A 22,540-nucleotide genomic window follows, 5' to 3' on the forward strand; every position below is an offset into this window, starting at 1 on the left:
TCTGCAGTTTCATTAGCAGCCTCCTAATGGTAAGCATGGACGGAATAACAAACCTCCCAATGGTCTGCTTTTTCCCAAAGAAACCAACAGAGTTAAGTGCTAAAATGGCCTAACCTGGCACAAGCTAAGGGGAAGACAGAAACTCTTACCAGTGTTCAGATTACACGTTTTGGTTATTTGACTGTGGTCCAGTGAACTCTGGGGTTCTCCTGTGGAAAGCACTGTCCCACCAGATCATGACTGCTCTGAGATGCTCCGAGAGGCATGGTCACTTGTCACAAATATGAACCTATTTAAGTCCTGGTTCAGTGTTATCATCCTTATTTAACAAGACAGGCAGAGGAGTGGCACTGTTTGTTTCTCAGCAGCTTTGCCCACTTGCAGTATTTGATGGTTTAGCTGCTGACTCTGGAGACGTGTTCTTTACAACCCTTGTTGGAAGCTGAGGATCCAGCCCACCCAAGGAGTCAGGATTTGCTCCTGGGGACTTTGCATTGGTCACTTGAATACCAGCTAGCACCTTCAGTCTGTGCTGCAAATGGTGATGAGAATGAGAGTGCATAAACCAAGCTTTTTCTCATCACCAGAGGGTGAGACGAAAGGACCTGAGGACTCCCATGGGGAACCCAAGCATTAAGAGATGAAGTAAAGCATCTTTTTGCTTCTAAACTGAGTATACGTCATCTACAAGCTGCTGCAAAATAACAGTGGAGAGTCACCTGGGCATTGTCCTGCCTTCAGCAGAAGGATGCCCTTCACCGGGTTATGGATGCCACATGCTGTAAAGTCTTAGGAAGAATTAGATTTGTAATGCAGGACTTAGGAAGCCATGGAGCTCTCTGTGAGCTGTAGAATGGTCCCAAGCGTCTTCTCCCACAGCTCCTCAGGGGCAGAGACTCTGCCTTCCCATCCAGTGGTACAGCAGCTACCCCATGGGTACCCCAGCCCTCTTGGACCTGCAGTAAAACAAACAAGAAACTATAATTGACCATGCATAAGGTCTTGTAGGAAGTGAGGAAGGGATGGAGCTAGGTGTTAGCATACTTCTTATTTCATTTCTGGTGAAACTGGGTGTTTGAGTAAAGCCAAGCTGTGGGCTGTGTAACTGTTTGAAGTTAGGAACCAAAATGCAACCAACAGGCAGGCAAACAAAGGGAAAACCTGCTCTGAATTATCATAAGCTTTTTTTGATGTTTTAAACCCTTTCAAGCAGAGCCATTTGTACTGGAGCAAATTCTCCCAAGATATTTTTAGACGATATGAGCAGAAAAATATTACTCCATAGCAAGCTGTTTACAAATCTGGTAACCTTGTTTAGTGCTAGTAAAACTCTGGGCTTGCTGTGCTGCAGAGCACGCTAATTACTTGACAGAAATTACGCAATGATGTCTTTGCAAAGTGATATACATTGGCTCAGCCCTGCATCTGGGCCCATGCACGACATTCTGTGTATAATTAAGTGTGAATGTTTCTGCAGCTTTTCCATTAAAACAGGGAGAGCGAGGCAAGAAAGAGGCAGATCCTGCCAATTACCGGCTACTCTCCCTAATCCCCTCGTTTCTGTAATGGGGCCATTCTGCACTCTGGCCATTATCAGCTGATCTGAGCAGCATCAGAGGCATCCTGGCCAAGCTGCTGCTTCTATCTCTGCAGGAGGTTAGTTAAAACAGTCTGGTTCTCAAGATGGATGACTTCTGCTGCTGGCCCATTGTGTCTAGTTTAGGAGTCCAGATATTGCGCACTGTCATGCCCCAAGCCTTGGCTGACCATGCTGTGGAGATAACAGCCATTCCCCAACACATCTTGGATGCATAAACACAGGTAGTGGGGTATGGTATTCAGATGCTTAGTTAATAGGGCATATGAACACATTCGAAGATTGATATGGACTCCTGTGTATACGAGATCCAGTCCCTCCCCGTACACCTTACTGGCCTGTCCCTCTCATGGGGGTTGGATATGGAGATGTGACTGAGCTCCTAGCCCTCGTGACCTGTTCATGGTGGTCTTGGGGAAGCTCCTGTTCCCATGGGAGTTGCTTCCAGTATTGCTGGTGATCACAACGAGGTAGTGTGGGACTTCCACCTTGAATGTTTATGGTGTTGGTTTGGGAGCCTGGAGGTTTCTTTATTTCCTTCTACTGAAAAGAGCTCAGCAACAGACTGATGATCTTCTGTAGGCTTTTGTAGAAGCCCAGTGTTTCTGATGACCACTGAGTGTTTAGCAATGTTTGAATAGGCCACATTGGAAGGACAGATTAGATGATGCTGGTTGTGCGATAGCTAGACAAAGCCTGCACGCAGCTGAGGATGTGGTATATCTAAGTGTGTAAAGTGGGTGAATGGTGTGGAGAATGAGAACAGGGAACAGTTGTTTGATGTCTGTTCCAAATCAAGAGCTAGAAAATGTCATCTGGAAGTTGGAGGAGGTGTTTCAACTGAACAGAAAGTGGATCATCACATACTGCACGGTTAAACCGTGGAACTCCTTGCTACAGGACAAACAGAAGTAAATGTGATCATAGAAAGAACTGGAAAAATCTGTGGAAGTCCTGAAACTGTTTGAATATAGGCCTGTTATCACCATTCCTAAGCATGGACACACTACTGCTGCTGGTAGTGGAGATATATAGTTGTCCCTCAGTCAGTTTGAGCATCTCAAGTCTTCCTTACTACCCTTCCTTAGGAAGATACAAATTCAGCTTGGCAAACACTGCCCTAGGTGAGCTTCATCCAGGTTTTGGGTGATACATGACCTCTTGAGAGCCCTTACAGCCCCTTGCTGGGATTTGTGTAGTGCTCTATATGTGATGTACAAGATAGGAGGGAATAGAAGGGGAAAGAAGCTGATATGCTACAGCAATCAACTAGCTGACCTGCTGGGGATTTTCACTCCCTTTTTGCTCTTCTGCACTGTTGCTCAAATATCCTAGGAGAGAATCTGAGATGGAGATGAAGAACAAGTAGCTGTCTTTATCCTTCCGCATCTCTTCAGTCACACTGCATGGCTGTGAAGCAGCAGCCTCTGTGTCCAGGATTCTTCAGTGTGCTCATGCTTGGGCACAGTCCCCCATCCACAGGCAGCTGACACACGGGATACAGCCTATGGAAGGAGCACAGCTAGGATTTCCCTCCTCCTTGTTATCCTTGGCCACTGTGAAATCCCCTGGAGCTATTGGCAACCTGCATAACTTGCAGCAGCTTTCCTAATAGCTCTGGTGATGTTGTTTTAGTGTAGTAATGTCTCCAAGATAACAGGCAGATTTTGTCCAGCACAGCGGGATCAGCTGGAGATGGATGCAGGGAGTCTCTGCAAACAGAAGCTGCATCAGAGCTTGGGACACAAACCAGCACACTGCATGTTTTTGGTTTTGAGAGAGAAGCCACTTTCATAGGAGGAGGGAATATAACAGATTTTTTTTTTTCTCCCAATTTTTGAAAACTTCATCTCCTCTGAACTGACTTAAATACATTGTTCCCTTGTTTTCTTAGCAAGATGCTTCCCTGGCCTCTCTCTCCTAAAGCTTTTTCATAGCGAACTTCTGAATTAAGCTGCGCAGGTGTTGGAACAGGGTCCCTGAGATGTTCCCTTCTGGGGGAAAGAAGAGCCCAGGGCAGGTAACCAGTGGGGCATGGTCCCGAGTCCGCCCCTTGCTCTGTTAGGGAGTTGTGTGATGTTGGTATTAGGAAAGGGATTAGTGCCGGAGTCTTTTTCTTACTGCAGCTGGTTTCTTCGTGCTGGGAATCTAGACTAGGGGCTAGATTTACTTTGAATTGAATTATGTATTTAACAGCAAAGCTGCCAAGAGCTGTCAGGTGGTTCTGTTTTTTGTTTTTTGGTTTTTTTTTTTCTTTCTTATATTTCTTATGAATCTAAATAGATTAATATTTGCAAGAAATACTTGCAGAGTAATTTTATCAAACAGCTTCATTATTGCCATGGGAAATTCAATGCAATTTTAATCTGGGACCAGTTCCACTTTGCAGTCTGGCTACACAACGAGGTTTAGAGGTAGGCACTGTGTGAGTATTGTGTCCATGGCATGTGTTGTATATGCCTATTGTGATGATCTACTGAGCCTACTGCTGTGACTGTGTGCATACGACCCAAGTGCCTATGCTGATGTCTTGTGTTTGTAGTTAATTAGGTAAGAGTTGATGATAATGAATAAAATTCCCTCTTTGCTGTGTTACACTATTAAATGTGAGACAGGCAGCACATGCAGGTGAGCGACCTAATGACAGCAGCTGATGTGGATGAGCTACATGAGAGCTGCAGCTATGTCAGCCCCTCCTGTATGAAATGAACTTCAGTGTTATTCTAGCAGTGAGTTGCTCCCCACTCAGCAACCTGAGAGAGCAAATGAAGTATGCATGTAGTGGACCTATATGGCAGTCCTCGAAGCCTGCTGTCAGATTGATTACTTAAAGTGCATTTGAAATCAAGTGCTGTACAGTCAGCTCTAGATCATCTCACATTTTTCATGTGGCAGTAAGTAAAACCATGGTGAATAATACAGCTTGAAAATAGGGAATAAGACAGATTGAAAATAGGGAATCTACTCCATCTTGTAAATCTAAATGGACCTCACTGTCTCTTCCCTCTGCCCTGGAGTGCAATGCAATCCTCATGGCATAAATAACAATTGCAGTGATAATGGAATTACACAAAGGCTGCTATTGTGAATTCTGTAGAAATAAGGTCAGTGAAATAGAGTACAGGTTAAATTGATTTTCTTTTCTTTTTATCTGTCAGGATAAACATGTCCCACTATGTTTGTAAAAGCTTCAAGGAGTTGTCTGTGCTGATGGGACAGTGGTGTGAGATCATGGAATCATACAATCACAGACTGGTTTGGGTTGGAAGGGACCTTAAATCTCAACCCTCTGCTGTGGGTAGGGACACCTTCGACTAGAGCAGGTTGCTCCAGAGCAGAGCTGCTCCAGCCCTTGCAGCATCTCCATGGCCTCCTCCGGACTCACTCCATGTGTCTGCAAGGTAGTGGGAAGGAGCATGGCACAACTCAGAGAGCTGCTCCTTCTCTTCAATTCCGGAGTTTCGATTCAATTTAATTTCTGGATGAGGAAATGTGCTCCTTGCCCTCACTCTTTGCTGGCCACCACCAGCCATCAAGGTGGGTCTCGTCCATGGCAAAGGCTGGTGGATCAGCTTGTGGGATTTAGCCACTGGGATCCTCATCTGCCTACAGCAGAGGAATGTGCTCAGTGCCTAAACGCCCAAACTGGTCCTGTCTCCTGGTCCTCATACATGCAGACCCCATGGCTTTAGTCCTGCTCACACTGTGGACAGGGAGTATGGGGATTTCACACAGTCAAGCCACCTTTAGGCTTAGTCCTGGGGGACAGAGGGAGAAGGTATAGCTTGGTCTTGAGATGGGATTGGAGCCCTGCAGGGATGCAGGGAGATTAGATTATCTGTGTGGAATTACTGCGGGAAAAGACAGGTTTCCATTCTGTTTTCTGAAATTTTCTCTATTGTTATGAAAGAAAACGCCCAGGATTGCTGGATAGCAGCACAAGGACAGGAGACCCAGGGAAAGAAGTTGCTTTGTGTTGTCCCTTCTACATTCAAAATGGTTTCACACACTCCTGCAACACCTTATCTTTCTTCATAGGACCTTGAAGTGTTATTTACCCAAGGAAAGCTTACCAGGAGCGTGAGCTTCTGTGAGGGGCTGGAAGAAGCAGATGTGAACGTGGGAGTCAAAAGCCCTTTCCAGAACTCTTGTAGGCTTGGAGAAAGGAAGGCATCAAATGGCTCTTCCAGCACTGGGCTGAAAGCATAGCCGACAAGGAAAGGGAGGCTTTCTTTTCTCTCACCCCTGCCCACTGCCTAAAGGCCACCACTTGAATCAGACCCAGATGGAAGGAAAAGTTCTTTCCATGATTTTATTTCTTTTCTCCTTATCGTCTCTTGCTGCACCTTTTTTTTACATTCAGCTTCTCATTTCTTATCTAGTTCCTTGCATGAATAAGATATGCCACATATTTCCCTGACATGTCTACTGACTATAAATACTCTATCCTTCTGTGGAAAGAGAATATGGAATATATGTGTGTATATATTCTGTATGCATCTACAATCCTAAATACCATTTTCCCAATATTGTGTCTTTAATGGGAATTCACTGATTAGGTGCATAAAAGGCTATAGAAGATGACAGTTTCACTGTGCTCGGTTTTAATACAAAGAGTACTACGGTTGCTAAGAGACTGATACTTCAAGTTTGGAAATCTTCATCCACACTAGATATATTATCTTGGCAAATTGGACTTTCTGGGTTGGCAGCAAATGGAAAAGAGTAACTTTTAAAAATAGAGATAATTTAGATGACGTCAAAGACATCTGGTGTCCTTTTCTAGAAATGTGAGACTGATCTATTTTGCTTATGTGTATAAATCACTCTGCCCCCAGTGTGAGGTTCTACTTATGCCTGTGTTTGAGTCTGATTTATTAATAAATTCCCTGTATGTTTAAGATGTTTATCCAGGTATATTTTAATTAAATTGGCTTTGTTTACCACACATACTACCTGTCTGCCTTATGTACCTTGGAGAACCTCAGCTTCGTGCTTCTGTGTAAAGCAGGGTCACGTAGTGCCCAGAAACACCCATCAGGCTCCATGATGACTCAGAGAGGACAGTCTCTTATTTACCTTCTTAGTAAATTTGCTCCCTCATCCACGTACAGACCCTGGTGGTGCATACTCAGAGCTGTGTGGCTGCAGACTTTACTACTACCTTGCTAATGGGCCTCTCATCCTAATTCCCACCCTGAATTGGTGGGTGCAGAGAGAGGGAGGAGGTGTGCCTGGGCTTAATCATGACATATCATCCCTAATAGATTTTGGTCTCTAGAAGTGCCAGTGCTTTTGAATGGCAAGGAGGCTTTGAATGACAGCTGGAAATCAGCTAGGCACTCTCTAATGCTGTACATAAGAGGCAGTGGAGAAGAAACGAGGGAACTGGAGAAAGCTCTGAAATGGGCAGCATGAGGCTGATGTGAGAGGAAGGGAATAAATTAGAAATGGCTCAAAGATGGATTATGGGAGGAGATGGCGCCAGGTCACTTAAGGAGAAGGATTACACTTGCATAGTGGGCACAAGGGGCAGGAGAGGAGAGGAGAGGAGAGGTGGGATGCAGCCTGGTGAAGGAAGGGTGCTTCAGGAGAGCAGTCAGGGTGCATGTAAAGCAAGAAGAAGTTCAAACATCTGCTGGAGGATTCTCCAGCTGTAGCCAGTATTCTGGTAGCATCACTCCTAGGGATTCATCAGGGTGCCAGCATCTGAGGTCACATAGATGAGGAATAGCTGCCTCTGTCATCTTTGCCATCTAGCTTGCAGTGCTGGGGAAGGCATTTCCCCCACTTCAGGTGTTCTTCTGCTTCCCAAACAGAGATAGATGGCCAGGTGTAAATTATTTCCTCCCAAGTAGAGCTTAAGCTGGACTTCTCCATAGTTGAAAAGAACACATTTGAATTTTAATATCAACTCCGAGAAGCAACTGTAGCCTGTGCACTTGTTTATGTGTTCAGGTTATGAGATGTTATGTTATTTTTTGTAATGTTCATTTGTGCTAAGGACCAGGAGATTCAGAAAGAACCACTGAAAAGTGGACACGCGATATATTTTTGAAGTATCAAGTAAACATGGAGTGCTATGATGATAAAAAGGCAGGTTACATGTTTTTTTTCAAGCGTAGACAATGTACTGTAATTGTATGTCAAAAGTCATTCAGGTTTGATATCATGCCAGCTAATTAAACCGTCCTCTCTGAAGAGACTTACTGTACTTTCCATTTTTGCTGTTTCATTCTCAAGAACAAAGAACTCTGAAGGCAGCTCTCGTGTTCAGCGCTCACGTTGGCATGAATTTGGATGGAAACCAACACATGGGAAATGGGAGCTATGATCAAATCTTTGCCTTGTTTGACTGGTGTAAACCAGGTTCATTTCCACCAAAGGTGGTGGAAGGAAGAGAAGGGTCGTATGCTGTCCCATGTACTATGTGCATCTGCTGTCACTCATTTTTGGTGTCTTATTTCCATTCACATTTTCTGTGATCCATGACGCATGAATCCTGCCAGAGTTTTTGTTTGTCCTGAGTAATCTCCTTCGGTGTCTTATCATTATGTTCCTTCCACATATGTCACCTTTGGTGAAGGTGAGCAGTGCAAGAAGGAGGCAGTGCAATCTACTAGTTAGTGATGAGAAGCCATATCTTGGGCAGTGAGCTTACCCTGGCAGGTAAGAGAGCAGCTGTTGCAGACAAGGGAAGGAAGATCTCTACTTTGTTACCAACACCTCATTCCTCCATTTGGTGATATTCTGCCTATATCCTATGAAATGCCTGAAATATTTAATTCATGGCAAAGCAACGTATTAGTAAAAGCCAGAATCATAGAATCAACTAGGCTGCAAAAGACCCTTAAGATCCTCAAGTCCAACCTTTACCACAGGTCTGCCAAGTCCACCACTAAACTGTGTCACTAAATGAGAAATGAGAAGCTGTGCTCCCCAGACCTCTTGTGGCCTAGTTGATGGTGTCCCATAGGCTGGCTGAAGGCCATTGGTGGAAGAGCTGTGGCCAAGAGGAGATGATGATGTCTCCAAGCCTCCAGGGTTTTCTTTCTGAGGTGTGCAGTTCTAGTGCAGATTGATTGCCCTAAAGAAGAGTGGCATAAGCAAGAAATGATGTGAATTTACTCACGAAGTTTACTCCTAAGATTGGAAAATAAAGGCTATTTCATAAATAACCCAGCCTTTTCTGGAAATTTTGTTGTCCTCACCCAAACATAGGATGCCCCCATGGTGTGTACAGTGGGTACAACCTGACAGCTGTAGGAAGAGCTGGATTTTTGGTCATGGGTGCTGAAGTGCCAGGAGGAGGAGGCTGACTACACAACATGCTCTCCAGTGAGCTGGAAAAAACATGGTATGTTTTCATGGATGGAGGGAGGTAGAAGGTGGCCAGTTGGAGTCCTTGTAGCCTTTTCTGTAGGTAGGAAAGACTGCCCCAGTTGAATAACCAAAGCGGCTGGCAAAGTTTAGATCCCTGGCAGACAGACCATCCTCCTGCACCAGGCATCAAGCCTGCTCTGCAGTGTAAAGTGGATGTTTTAGTCCAAAAAGATGTTTGTTTTTTTTTGGTTTTGTTTTTTTTGTTGTTGTTTTGTTTTGTTTTTTTTGTTTGTTTTGTTTTGTTTTAGTTGTTTATGTTTTTTTTTTTAATGTGTTCCACTGCATCAGCCAGAGGAGGCAAACACTTACTGGGACTTTATTGCATGTTTACATTGGCTTCTTGAAAGTGCAAATACCTCAAGGTTTTGAGCAGGCTTTACAGAGGGAGCAAACTGTCAGAGGTGCGGTGAGGAGGTGGGTGGACCTGGGTACTGCTTGGGAGCATTGCCATCGCTTCTGATGTATGAAATGCATCATTGAAACATCATAGAATGGTTTAGGCTGGAAGAGATCTTAAAGCTCATTCAGTTCCAACCCCTGCCATGGGCAGGGACACCTTCCACTAGAGCAGGTTGCTCCAAGCCCCTGTGTCCAACCTGGCCTTGAACACCGCCAGGGATGGGGCAGCCACAGCTTCTCTGGGCACCCTGTGCCAGCGCCTCAGCACCCTCACAGGGAAGAACTTCTGCCTAAGACCTCATCTCAATTTCCCCTCTTTCATACAGGATTTCAGTGTGCTTTCCCCAAAGCTCACTCCTGGGAGGAAAGAATCAGCTTCATCCTGAACCAGAAAGCATCAGGTTCCCCTTGTCTTACATTTTATGTACTATAGAGGGAATTCTCAGACTGCTCTCAGGATTTGGTTAGTAAAGAAACAGGACTTGGGGAGGATTTAACATTCATCTACCCCACTGTGAATAGCTTCAGGAAGTGTTAAACCTTGTAGAACCAAAGCAAGGTTAGTCTCCCAGCTGCTGTCCTCACCCAAACAGGTCTGATGATCTGCAATGAGTAAAATGATTAGGTTGTCTTTTTTAATGTCCCAGTCTCCCTGGGGCAGGAAAAAACCAGAAAATATATTACTGAATGGTATAAAATGCAAATAAATACATTCTTCAACATTATTTAGAAATCCTTAAAGCCTGTGAGTAAAGAAATCCCTTTTGAGATGGATTATCTGTGCCTGTCTCCAACATGTATTTTACAGTTGAATTCTCAAGGACTGCTTTCAGGTACACAGCATAGAAAAAGGACAGAGATTTATTCTTAGGAATGTTTTATTTTTATGTGCCTTTGATATGTAGAAAGCAAACAAGAAAGAAACGCAAATATTTCAATCACTCTCTTGGAATGTTTGAAAGATGCAAGGTTTTTAATATAGCATTTTCCTATTTTCCACAAAAGACAAACACAGTAAAAAGAAAACCAGAAAATTTTTTCTACTCCTACTATTAAGCACGTTATAAGTAAAAGCTGTGTCTGGAGTTGCAGGTGAAACCTTACACATCGTGAGGGTCCTGAGCAGGTGTCTTCATATCTCAGTGACCTGACATGCTTCACTTAATCTCCTTCAGAAATGTAAGTAAGTCTCTAGATCACTAGAGTAAATTTGTTCCGATCAATGGGCAGCTTTCAATTATCCACTCACATTTCTAGTGGGGACATTTTAAATTGGCTTTACAGCATCTCTGCCTGATTTCTTCGGCTAGAAATCAGGCTGGGCATGTCTTGGTTCAGGAAAACCCTGGAACCAAGGTGGTGACTTTGTCTTTAACCAGCTTATCCTGGGCTGGCTTGTATAGGTGCACACCAGACTTTTTGAGGTTAACTTGCCAATAAACATTCTGAAAAACCCTTTCATTTTCCTCCCAGTTGCAACCTCTTGGGCCATAACCCATCCCAGCAGAGCATGAGCTGAAGGAGCACCTCTGGGGTTTTGGACAGGATTTAGGGAGGAAATTTGTTTGAGTCTCACTCCTCTGACTTTGCAGAGGGTTGCAAACCTGCTTGGGAGTAAAGTTTTAGCTCTTTGATGAGTGTCAGCCTGAATAGGCAGAGCTCCTCTTATGGTTTGCCCAGGTCTAGGACGATATCAGATCAGCGAGACAACAGGTTGGGCTTAACAAATGCAGAATAATAGCACTTGTCCCATATGCCAGAACATGTGGCTGGATGCTGCCCAGAGATAAAGATAGCAATTCCATTCCCCTCCAACAGATCTTAATGCAGTATCATAATAACTTCAGGTGTTACAGATGTATCTTCAGACACAGAGAATGAAAATCTCAGATAATGTAGCTCAGGGCAAAATTCGGATTTTTTTTAGTGATTTGCAATGAGTTTTCTGTTATCTGAATATGGAAATACTTTAGAATTGCTAAAAAAAACCCCAGGTAAATGCTGAAGCTGTATCGGTTTTGCTGTGGTACATTTTGGTGCTTCCTGTCCCTAAACGAGTATGTTCCAATGATGTTTTGCAGTCAGGGTGGGAAAAGTTGTCTCAAATTGCTTTATACTTTACTTTGTAAAGCAATAAGCTTGGACCAAAAGGCATGGATGGAGCTGGGGAGCTCAAGCTGATTGTAATTCTTCCAGTGGAAACATTTTCCATCAGGAAAAAATGCGGATTTGATTACATTCCCTGTCGAAAATGGCTGTTTCATCTGAAAATAATAGAAGAGCTTCATTTCAGTAATTCTGCAATGTTCATTTTGAATTTACAATTTCACTTTTAAAAATGCTAAATAACACTGCCATGAAATATTGGGACTTCACTGCAGTGAAGCCTGTTCTGGAAACCATTCCTGACCAGGAATGATAGATGAGCCTTGGTTTTGTTACACTGCAAAGCTGCCGAAAGAAAAGCAAATTGAAGGGCAGATTATTTCAGTATTTTCCTCACCTTTCTTTCTGTTGGAATATTTGATATTAACCCTTTTGATCCATCATAGACTGATCACAGCTGCTGTAAGGCAGAGGAAGAGGCAGTGTGCAACTGAGCTGCCCAAAACCCAACCAAGCACAGGATAGTAATTAACCACCCGTCAGAGCTCAGGTTTTGGGCAGTGCCTCCATCACATCCCTACTGCCAGGATTGCTCCATCACCCGTCTTTTCCTTTCTCCTGCAATGAGCTTTCTGCATCTGTCTGCATTACCAAGAGCTTGCAACCTTTGCTTTTTTGTGGTCTTCAACGCAGTCTTCTCCCTCTGATGGCAATCCTGAGTCTGTTTGGGTAACTAAGGGAATTTCTAGTGTAATTAATAGGTGTCAGTGGAGGTGGTGGAGCATTGGTGCTGCAGAGTTCAGGTAATGGGGAGAGAGGGTCTACTGTCAGGCTGTTACTGGTTTATCAGGGATTTGTGGACATGTGAAGCTTACTTTGAGGTGAAAGTGCTCAGTGGATTTTGGAGACTATAGTGATTATTAGCCAGAGATGTAGCCATTTGCACGTTGCAGCTGGAAGTAAAAATAAGGGGGAAATAAATGGTTCAAAACAAGGGAAAAAATAGGAATTTAATTCATTGCATTAGAGTTCGAGTTTCTTGCATAAATAGCAGACATTACAGTTCGTGTCTGGCACTCAGACCAAGACAGTATTTCTGGCATTATTGAGTGCTTCCCAGAAAGTTCAATTTCAAAATGGAGCTAGCTCTGCATTTTTCCTTCTTTTGAGTAAGGATTGTTGTTTGTAAGATGGAGCTCATTTTCCTGTAAACAGTGAAGACGGTGAACTGGAGAGGGTGCATTCAAGTCAGATTTGATTTGCTGAACTCCTGTTCACAAGATATGCTCTCAGTGGAGCAATTTACGTGTTATAATGGCTTTAGCTTTTAAAGAGAAAAACTGTCTTTTTCTGGGATAGACCAGATTCTGGAACTTGGGGAGCAGAAAATGCACACATAAAGGCAACTTAGAACTGAAAAGCATTAAATCATAGGAACAGTTTGGTCCTTCCAAGGGGCAGTCTCTCACCCTGGATGATGATACCATAGAAATAAGTAGTGGAAATTAGTCCAAGGGCTGGGTGAAAAATCTGTTGAGTGGAGAGGGATTAAGGGGGATGCTGAAGGTGCTGTTCCCATCCCACCTGGAGGAGTCAGTGGAAGAACAATGAGTAATATCTCACTTTGGACTTAGAGGTATATGGGCTCATCTTCTAAGTCCTGAGCAGCCAGTGCCGGGGACCAAGATACTTCTCTGGTCCCTAGTATAACTGTAGTAAGAACATACTAAGTTGGGTTTAATGTGCCACTTGGTAGCCGTGTGGAAGCTAATTAAAGGCAGAGGGACTGAGAAAGTAGTCGAACTCCAGCAGAAACTGCTGCAGGTGCTACCTGTCCTGACTCGGGGGTCATTCTGCGGTGGGAAGAAGGATGCCAACTTATCACCTTTGTCAGAGCCAACTCTCTGGGTGTTTAAGACACTTGTAACAAATGGGTCTCTGCAAAGCTGTTTCAAGGACATTATTCTAAATGGCAGGTACCTGTGTTTGAATATTGGGCAGTAAATTTCCAACAGAGTACTCAAAGTCTCATTAAGGCACCTTTGCAAAGTCTAGAGAAAGAGCTACAAATGACGGGAGAGGTTATATTTCCTAGACAGCTATTGCCAGGCAAGACTGCAGACTGAAACTCTCATTTTGGTAAGAAATGTATTAAGACTGTTCTAGCAGTAAATCAGTACAGGATGAATATTAGATATATTATTTAAAAAAAAAATAGAAGAAAAAAAAAAAGATGGGCAGCCGTTATCTCTTCACCATTAATGTGAGTCGTCCCTTAAGCAATCTTGAATCAAATTGCTCTCATTCTCTGAGATGCTCCAGGGTAGCATCCTAAGCTCATTACCTATTTATGTCCAGCAAATGTTTCACTTCTGTTGATGAATTAAGTACTGATGTCAATAAACCAAATCAGCAGCTCCTGGACATTATAGGCTTATGTCTAGGCAGCTTAAAAAAAATATTTGTGAAGTTAAACAATTCTCTACATGGCTCAGCTCTTCCCAGGAGGATAAGGGCTGTGCATGAGGTGCTTTGAAGTGGTGTAATGTCATGGGAGGGAAGATGCTTTACGCTTCCTGTATTTAAAGGACTAGGGGAGAGTAAAGATTGTTTCCTATAAAAAGAACTAGTGAAAGAGGAGATGGAGCTTTCTTTGGAAAGCAGTGGATATCTATTCTCTCCTTGTTCACCTTTTTAGTATCAGGTTCTTAAAAGGTAAACAAAAGTTGTAGCATGCATCTTAAATTTATCTACTTCCATAGTGATCTTCTTTCAGTGTTAGGAGTTCCTTTTTCCTTCAAGAATGAGTAATGAATTTTTATCCTACCTTGATATTTGAAAATTCTGGGTTATAACACTTCCAGAAAGCCTCACAAAGTCACTGAGTCTGACTGCTCACCTTAGTAACAGTCCCGTCACAGAGACCAGAGCTGGAGACGACCAGAAGCCCAACCAGTGCAGCATCCAAGCAAGGGCAGGAGTGGCTTTCACCAGCAGTGTGCAGGGGCTGAGCTGTGTTTTAGCCAATCCATGTGTTTGGAGGTACATAGCTCTCTCCTTTCTCTTAGCTGCAGAGTTCTGTGTGTGGAACAAATCAAAAGAAGGGTGTCTCCTGATGGTTGCATTGAATACCCCACCCAATGTGCCTGCAGGCACATGGGGCATGGGGTCCCATGGGTTGTGCCAGGGGACCAAAAAGCCCCTCTGGCAATGGCATGTAGTGCAGTGCTGGCTCCACATCCATCTGCTACAGAATGACAGTGATAGACAGTGGAGTCTTGCATAAGATGCTGAGACCTTTTAAAAGGATGCTTTCTATCCAATGAATAGAAATGCAACATTTGCTTATGCAGCCAACACCCATCCTAATGCTGCTATTTATAATGACTTGTTTATTTGTGATGCTCAAAAAAAGACCCCTGTTATGAGCCATTTGGTTAACAGAGTGGAACCACAGAGCCAAGGATTCAGCAATACATCAGGATGACCTGAGATCTGAGCAAAGGTTTCGAACAAGGATGATGATGAACCTCAGTAATGGTAACCTTACACGATCCCTCATGTAAGAATTAACATGAAATCACCTTGGTTTCATGCTGACTGCTGCAGTGTGCACTGGAGTAAAAATTTCCTTAGCATGCTGAGGAGCAGGAACATGGGCTGCAAGAGGTCCTTGAAGCTGGTTCCTGCAGCTAGAAGTAACTTGGTCACAGAAATTAAAAATGCCCAGAATGGGCAAAGACCTATTTTGAAATGCTGCAGTCGTTCACCTCTGAAACTTTATCTAATTGTCAGGCTAAATTTGTTCATATCATTTGTTCTTAGATCAATATCGCTCTTCACCTGAAATAGCTTTCCTTTGGCCCTGGGCTGTCTCCTTCATCTTCCTGCCCTCCTCGCTGCATCACAGATACATCTAAGCACCTCCACAAGCTGAGCCGTGCTCTCCTCTTGCCTAGCAGGCTAGACATTTACATCCTCTCCAACCTCCTCCTCACATCTTCTATTCTGAGTTCATCCCTCACTGTTAAGAACCAACTTCTACCTTTCTCAGGCACTGGAAAATAGATTTTTCTCTATTATTTAATGATGAGGGCCACAGCACAGCATCTCCAATGCTATGAAGCCTTCCACTGGCATCAGGAGGAGTTGAAGGGGAGCCCTGCTTGTTTCCTGGATTGAATTCTGGACAGAGTAGAGGAAGTTACAGGGAAGAGTGGAAGTTACTGTTTTGCCAGACTCTTCTGACAGTTGGCTTTCAGTACAGTGCTTCCCTGTTGGCCCCATGCGATGCTGCATGGCTCATGCAGTCCCACGCTGCTCAGCTCACACCACCCGCAGAAGGATGCAGCCACATTTACTCCTCACAGCCTTGTGCAAGGGAGTTTGAGTGCTGCTATCCACACTAGCTTGCCCTCAGAGTAAATATCCAGAACTATTCCCAGCCCAGTCCCTGCTGCTTGCACTGAGGGCTTCAATTTAAGAGATCATCTAATAGCAGCAGATAGCCTTTATGTTGTGCATTTATATGGTAATGGGGTGTTCCCACAGGTTACTTGGCAAGTGTTAAATGTGTTTGGGAACAAACCCACAGGAAATGTCATTTCCACAAGTCATGTTTTTCTGGGGAAGGGAAAAAAAAAAAAATCTGCCAAGTTATGTATGAAAAAGCCCCTCTAAGGAGACACAAGACGAAACACTTGGTTTTGAGGCAGACCTTTCTGAGCTGAGATACTTTGTCAAGTTGACTAGCACCAGTTTGTTTTGCCTGTTCAACATAACTGTGTGTATCAGAGCTGCTGTATCACTAAGGCCACTGTCAATCCTGGGTGTTTATTCCCCATTTCCAGCTGCAGCCTTGGTCCTTATGTTTTTGGTGGTGCTGACAGGACTTGGTGCCAGCACCCCAGCAAGATGCTGCAGCCCTTCAGGAAGATGCGGCTCCAGGTTGCGGTGAAGGATTTTGATCTGGGGATGCTGATCTGTTTTGCTGTGATTGAGAATAACCAAGTGAAATATTTTGACACTTTCAATTGGAATATGTTGGGGGGGGGCGTTTCCATTAGATGAAAAATGTAGTTATTTTGACACTTCATTGCAATTTGCGGAGAAAAAAACAAGCATAAGAATAGCAGATGGAGGGATGGAAATTTCCATTTTTTCTTTTAAACAGACATAGTAGTTAGAGACTCACTTAACAGTTCACTTGAGGACATGCTATTTGCAGCTTTTAGATCATTCAGTTTGTACTTTGTTGCCCAAACCTGCAATTAAGTGAATGAGATGACTTGCAAGATTTTGGGTGGTGGTATTTCTTCTCTTATCATACTAATGAAAATAATCATATAGGACTCTGATTGTAATTACTGTGCACTTTGGGTGTGGTAGTTACAGTGTAATTACAAAATTTATTGTGGTGATATTTATACCCAGTGAAATAACCTGAAACCATCTGTAGTTCCTGAGGGGAGCTTGTGGACACCGATGGCTCAGGCACAATTGATTTCCTGGAGCATCGTGATTCATTCTCATTCAGGAAGCAAAACAAAAATCATGATCGTTGCCTCTAGTTACCAGTCAGAGGGAAATCATCTGTAAATAAACCTGCTACTCATCACGTAGAGAAGAGATGAGCTGGGGAAGGGAGCACAAAGGTCAGGGTCCTGCTTGCCTGAAGCATGGAAAGGTGTTTTGTAGGGAAGGGCTGGAGCAGGTGTGATGTGATCAGGTGGCTGAGGATGTGTTTCTGGATACAGATGGAGAGAGTTAACGACTTGCTAGGCTGGATGTCAGGTCTCTGACAGCAGTCTTGTTTGTGCCCTTCAGAAAGGTGATATAAAAAAAATCATCCTTTTCCATAATTCTTCCTTTCTGTCTTCCCAGAGGAGGGGTGGTGTTGGTGTCATTGGATGGCCGTGTGCTCTGTAATAGGGAAGCTGGAAGGTGCAGCTGTTAAATGTGAGGAAAAAGGGAGAATGAATTAAAAGCAACACACACACATCTTTTGAATGCTCAGATAACTCTGAGAAGTGATTGCTGTCCTCTCAACTCCCATGGAATATAAATCCTCACCTTGGGAAAACCACTGGGCTAAACTTGCCTGAGAGATGTGCCTTCTCACCCAGCTCACCATAGCTGCCTCAGCACAGCTGAATCTCAGGTGAGGGCCTTCTACTCTGGAATCTTGGCTGATTCATACAGCACTCCTTCCTTTTTGATGGACTTTCTGTTCTGGTAATTCTTTCCATACTGACATCATTTGGGAATATAACTAATTTTGTGGCCACTCTCCTTTTGAGATCCAAGTTGTTAGTTAGGATGGGGCCAGATGCTGATCCCTTCTCTCCCCTTGCTCACTTGAATGATGTTCAGCCTTAAGCATTGTGTATGGTCCATCTGACAAAGTTTCTTCCTCTGCAGCAACATTGCTTGCTGATACTGTTTGAATTAATTCTGGGAGTGAGATGGTTTAGTGCTGCCAATAGTCACAGGCTGTTGGTTGAGCACTTTGAGGTTGAAATCACCTTGCACAGAAGAGCAGTATCACTATTCCCAGGACCTGGAGAAACTAAGACATGGAGAAGAGCACTCAGGTCCTAGCCTGGGCTCCTTGAGAAGAAGTGATGCTTTCTGAGGCTCAGGCCAGTGCCATCACCAGCAAAATGGGCTACTTTCTGTTCTCTAAATCTTTCTATGTTTTCTCTTCTTTTTTCTCCTTTATCCTCCAATATAGTTTGTTTCAACTGCCTAAATTTGGGACTAAAAGAAGATATTAAATAGTGGAAAGGGAAATAAATATCAGTATTTACTAACACCCCAGGGGAGGTGTAATCTGAGTATAGACGCTTGGTTGGGTGTAGAGGTTCTTCTGCCATCCAGGCTGAGCAAGGGGCAAGGTAGCTGCTGGGGCAGAATCACTTTAAGACCTGCTACCCTGTTATCTTTACTGTTCCTCCTAAAGACAAAAGAGGGCTCTGCTTTTCTTGATCAGTATAAAGCATCCCTATGCAGAGCAGCTTCCAGCTGAAATGGAAGAGGTGTCAAGGTTTCTCCCAAGCCCTGTCAATACCTTTGTCGACAGATATCCTCCATGGACCACATCCTCTCCCAGTTCTCAGCCAGAAGCATCGGTTGCCATGGTGACTTCTTTGGGAAAGTCATCTGGGGAAAGTGCTGATGTATTTTTAGCTTTGGGTAATGAAATTTAACAGCTGGAAATAAAGGTGAGGGCCAGCCAGGGTGCTGCAGGTTCATGGACCTCTATTTGGGGCCGTCTCTTTGGCAGTGCTGGCAGAGAGAGCTGGTGGTGCTGTGCTTGGGAAGGATGCTCAGACCTGTGGCTCACGCTCTGGGTGCTGTGCAGGACAGCACCTGTGAGTATGTGAGAGGAGAAAGAGTCACTATAAAGAAAAGCTGATAAGGAGGTGGTGTTACATGTAAAGATAAAGAGGAGGCACTGACTGAGGTCATAGCTGCTTCGTGTACAGTGTGTTCAATCTATAAATAGCTCTTCAAATATACCTCTGCACAAGTGGTATTTATAAAGTGATGAGTGAAAACCAGCTCCATTTGATGTCAGGAGTCGATTTGTGAAAGATGTCTCAGGCTTGGTCAAAAGTTCAGGTTTCTGAGCGCTATGGAACAGAACTGGACCCCAAATGTGTGGGGTTTCCCCCTCTTGACTGAGGCTCAAAGGTTGCAGTGCTGTTAAACGCACTTTCAAAATCAGTGTATCTGGAGAAGATGTTCACGGCATTCAGATATCTTACTGCAGAGCCCCTGTACAGATGTAATTTAGCCAAGTAATTTCGATCTAACTCACATACAAACTTTTCTGAAGATAGACTCATGTTTTATTTTCTAAAATATCTCCTCAGCTCCCTGCAATATATTTGCTTCTTTCGCCTTCAGCTGTCAAAAGTTTATTTTAAAATTAATTGATTTTGATGTAATATTTACTGCACTTTAGCTTTCAGCACAGCATATGAAAATAGATTTCACTACAGCTGGCAGTGTCTAATGGGATTCATTTCTACTCCAAAGGCTCTTTGCATTATGTACCCATACTTCCAGCTGAGCTTGCTTTCAACATTCTCCCCAGACCACCAAGCTTACACTAGCTTGGGCTGGCAGGGAGATAAGGTGAAGTGTTTAAGCTTAAAGAAGCCATACCTGATGCATCCCTAAACCCAAAGTGTTGATATTATAGATCTGGCCTGGTATTCATTGAAATTAATAGGATCTTCCCCTTTTGCATCAGTGGGCTCTTTGGCTGGATTAATAATTGATCATATCTCATTATGATAACCACATCTGTGATGAAGATTAAGCAGTAGGTTGCGGAGGTGCCCTGGCCCTGGCACATCACCAGGGTATTACACACAGCAGAAAGCCATGTGTGGAAATAAGAGCAGAATTTGCTAACGCACTGGTGTTGTCAAGGGAGGTGGTGAACTTTGATGTGAGGTGATTTAGAATCAGCTTTTGAATTGTAAAGCTCTAAATAACCTGTTAGAAAGACATCACTGAAGCCATTTCTTGGTGGATTACAAGCTCTCAGCTTCTTCCTGCAGCCCCACTGCAGGGGGCTAGTGCCTCCATTGCATGTGGGGAGCAGAAGGAGGTGACATGCTTCCAGTCCATGGCAAGATTGGGAATATTTTCTTGTCTGAGGCTTAATGCCTGAAGTACCTAGGACTGCCCAAACTTTTTCCATCCAGTCTGTTTCCTGATAGAGAATAGAGTTTTTGGCTTTTAATTCCGCTCTCCCTCCAAAATAAGAAAAACCCTTCTGTGTTTTCCCTCCCATTTCTCCAATGAAATGCTTTCACATGAACATTAAACTCCTCTGAGCAAAGCTGCAGTGGGTCCCAGCATGCTGTTTTTTCATACATCATCATTCCCAAAAGAGATATGATAAAGCATCCTGTTTTTCTCTCTGCAGCATGGGGCAAAGACTGTTAAACCAAATCTAAGAAATCAGCACCTCTTCTCTCCCCACCTCCAACCTAATCCTTTCAAGTAAACAGAGTTGTAACAAGCTGGCTGAAATGTTAAGTTTCTCAGTTTGGCATTTGCAACAGTCAGGTCTGGGAGGTTTGGTGGTGGGGCTTCAAGTTGAGGTCTGTGAGGAGCAGGAAATATGGCTATTACAGGCTGGAGGGGGCTAAGCCAAGTCAGATGGTGGAAGCTGAGCCAGGCTGAGGAAGAATGATGGGAGTGATTCATTTGATGCCATCAGCGTTTTTATTGATCTGAGGCTGTTTATTGCTGCAAAACTAGAGAAAGGCTGTGAAAAGGAGTGAGAAATGGTAATTGCCTGGGTATTGTATAAAAGATACACAGTCACACTTATTGGACAAGGGAGAACGACTGCATCCAGGCTTTGGCTGCAGGGTTCCAACCCTGCAGAGGAGGCAGTCAGCACACAGCTATCCCTATGCACATAGTTTGTTGGAGAAAGTTAGAGCTTGGTCTGCCCATGTGACATAAAGTAAATCTGCCCTGCAGACATGCTGAGGGGCTGGGAGAAGAGCTGCTGGAGAAATGCCTGGGGCTGGGTTTGCTGTGCAGCCATATGCAGGGAGACTTTACTGTGGACCAGGATGGATCATAGTCCAGGGCAGCTGCTGCAGAAAGAAATGGAGTTCAACATGTAATGGATAAATAATTTTGTAATTCTATTTAGCACAGAATATAGGCATTTTAAATGTGGATGCTGTTGTATATATCTATCTGCGTGCAAAGGTGTGGATGCGTGACTGCATACACAAAAGTGTATATTTGTGTATCATGATGATGCTGACTTGAAATGATCAAATATGCATCATTAACATTAGAAAAAGCTGCTTTTGGGTCCCATATGTTCAGATGCACTGACCAGGGAATCCTCCACCTTAACAACTCGTCTCTTCTTTGTTCTCCTTTACAGAAATCCGCGAAGCTTTCCGGGTGCTGGACAGGGATGGGAATGGCTTTATATCCAAGCAGGAGCTGGGCATGGCAATGCGTTCCTTGGGATACATGCCCAGTGAGGTGGAGCTGGCGATTATCATGCAACGCCTTGATATGGATGGTGAGTTCTCACTGTTGGTTCTCTGTCACTGCTGGAGGGCAGCTTTCCCAGTGCACTGCAGTCTATGGTTTGGGCTCAGATCATTTATTGTTACAACGAGAGGTCTGAACAGGAAGCTGTGAAGCTTTGCCTTTCACTACAACAAGGAAAGGGCAGATGACTGTGAGCCATCAACCTCCCATAGATAAACCTCGGGCAACTCATGTGAGGGAGATGGAGCATCTTTTATTAGACCAGCTGATACAGCTGGGTGAAGACAGAGCAGCTTTTGCAAGGCTCTTGTAGCTTTTCTCTTTGCAGCCCTGGGCAGCATCTGGCCCAGTGATGCTTTCTCTGAGATGATCTGAGCACCCAACGGAGCAGAGCTGCTTTATCCTGTGGCCTCACCACTCTTTGCAAGTAAAAGATGTTGTGGATGGGAGGCTGTGCTGTGTTGTAATGAAGTGTTGATGGCTTTTGAAGGAGAAGTTTAGAAGGGTGGAATAATTTTGAGCAAAGTCCTGCTGTGAGAACTCGTCAAACGATTGCTAAGAGGTAATAAAAGAAACAGAACCCACCATTAATGGGAAGAGAGAAATGCAGCATCAGAATGCTGGAGTCAGCGAGGACTTGTTAACTGCTGCAAAGCTACAATCAAAGCTGATCACAGTGAACGGGCTGTCTTTAAAATGTCCTTGGTCAGAGAAAGAAGGGAGACTTTCTGATGCCAGAAGTGTGCAGGGAAGCTGGGGTGCAGATCCAACATTCTCCCACCCCTCTGCAGCCACAGCAGGGTGTAAACACTGCAAAGTTAGATGAAATCACACCGGAGTGCTGGACGCAGCCCTGGTCTGAAGCGGGATGCTTGGGAAGCCCATGTAATGCCAGCATCCTTGGGGAAACTGCTGAGAGCAGAGATCATGGTAGATGCTGGCAGCGGCAGTGAATCTCTCCTACCTCCCTGGGGATATCCAAGCCAAATGCCCCCATAAGATGCACAG

General features: G+C 44.1%; 1 protein-coding gene across 1 annotated transcript in view; it reads left to right on the top strand.

Moving 5' to 3' along the window:
• Positions 1–22,540, top strand: part of CALN1 (calneuron 1) — a gene marked incomplete at its 3' end in the record, with an annotated part of 51,798 nt that overhangs the window by 16,363 nt on the left and 12,895 nt on the right. Inside the window, exon 2 of the mRNA XM_010019016.1 lies at positions 21,417–21,560. Coding sequence (XP_010017318.1) covers positions 21,417–21,560 — 144 coding nt within the window. The remainder of the gene's footprint in view (positions 1–21,416; positions 21,561–22,540) is intronic.

This window comes from Nestor notabilis, unplaced genomic scaffold, assembly GCF_000696875.1.
Source record: "Nestor notabilis isolate BGI_N333 unplaced genomic scaffold, ASM69687v1 scaffold10057, whole genome shotgun sequence".
NCBI lineage: Eukaryota > Metazoa > Chordata > Aves > Psittaciformes > Psittacidae > Nestor > Nestor notabilis.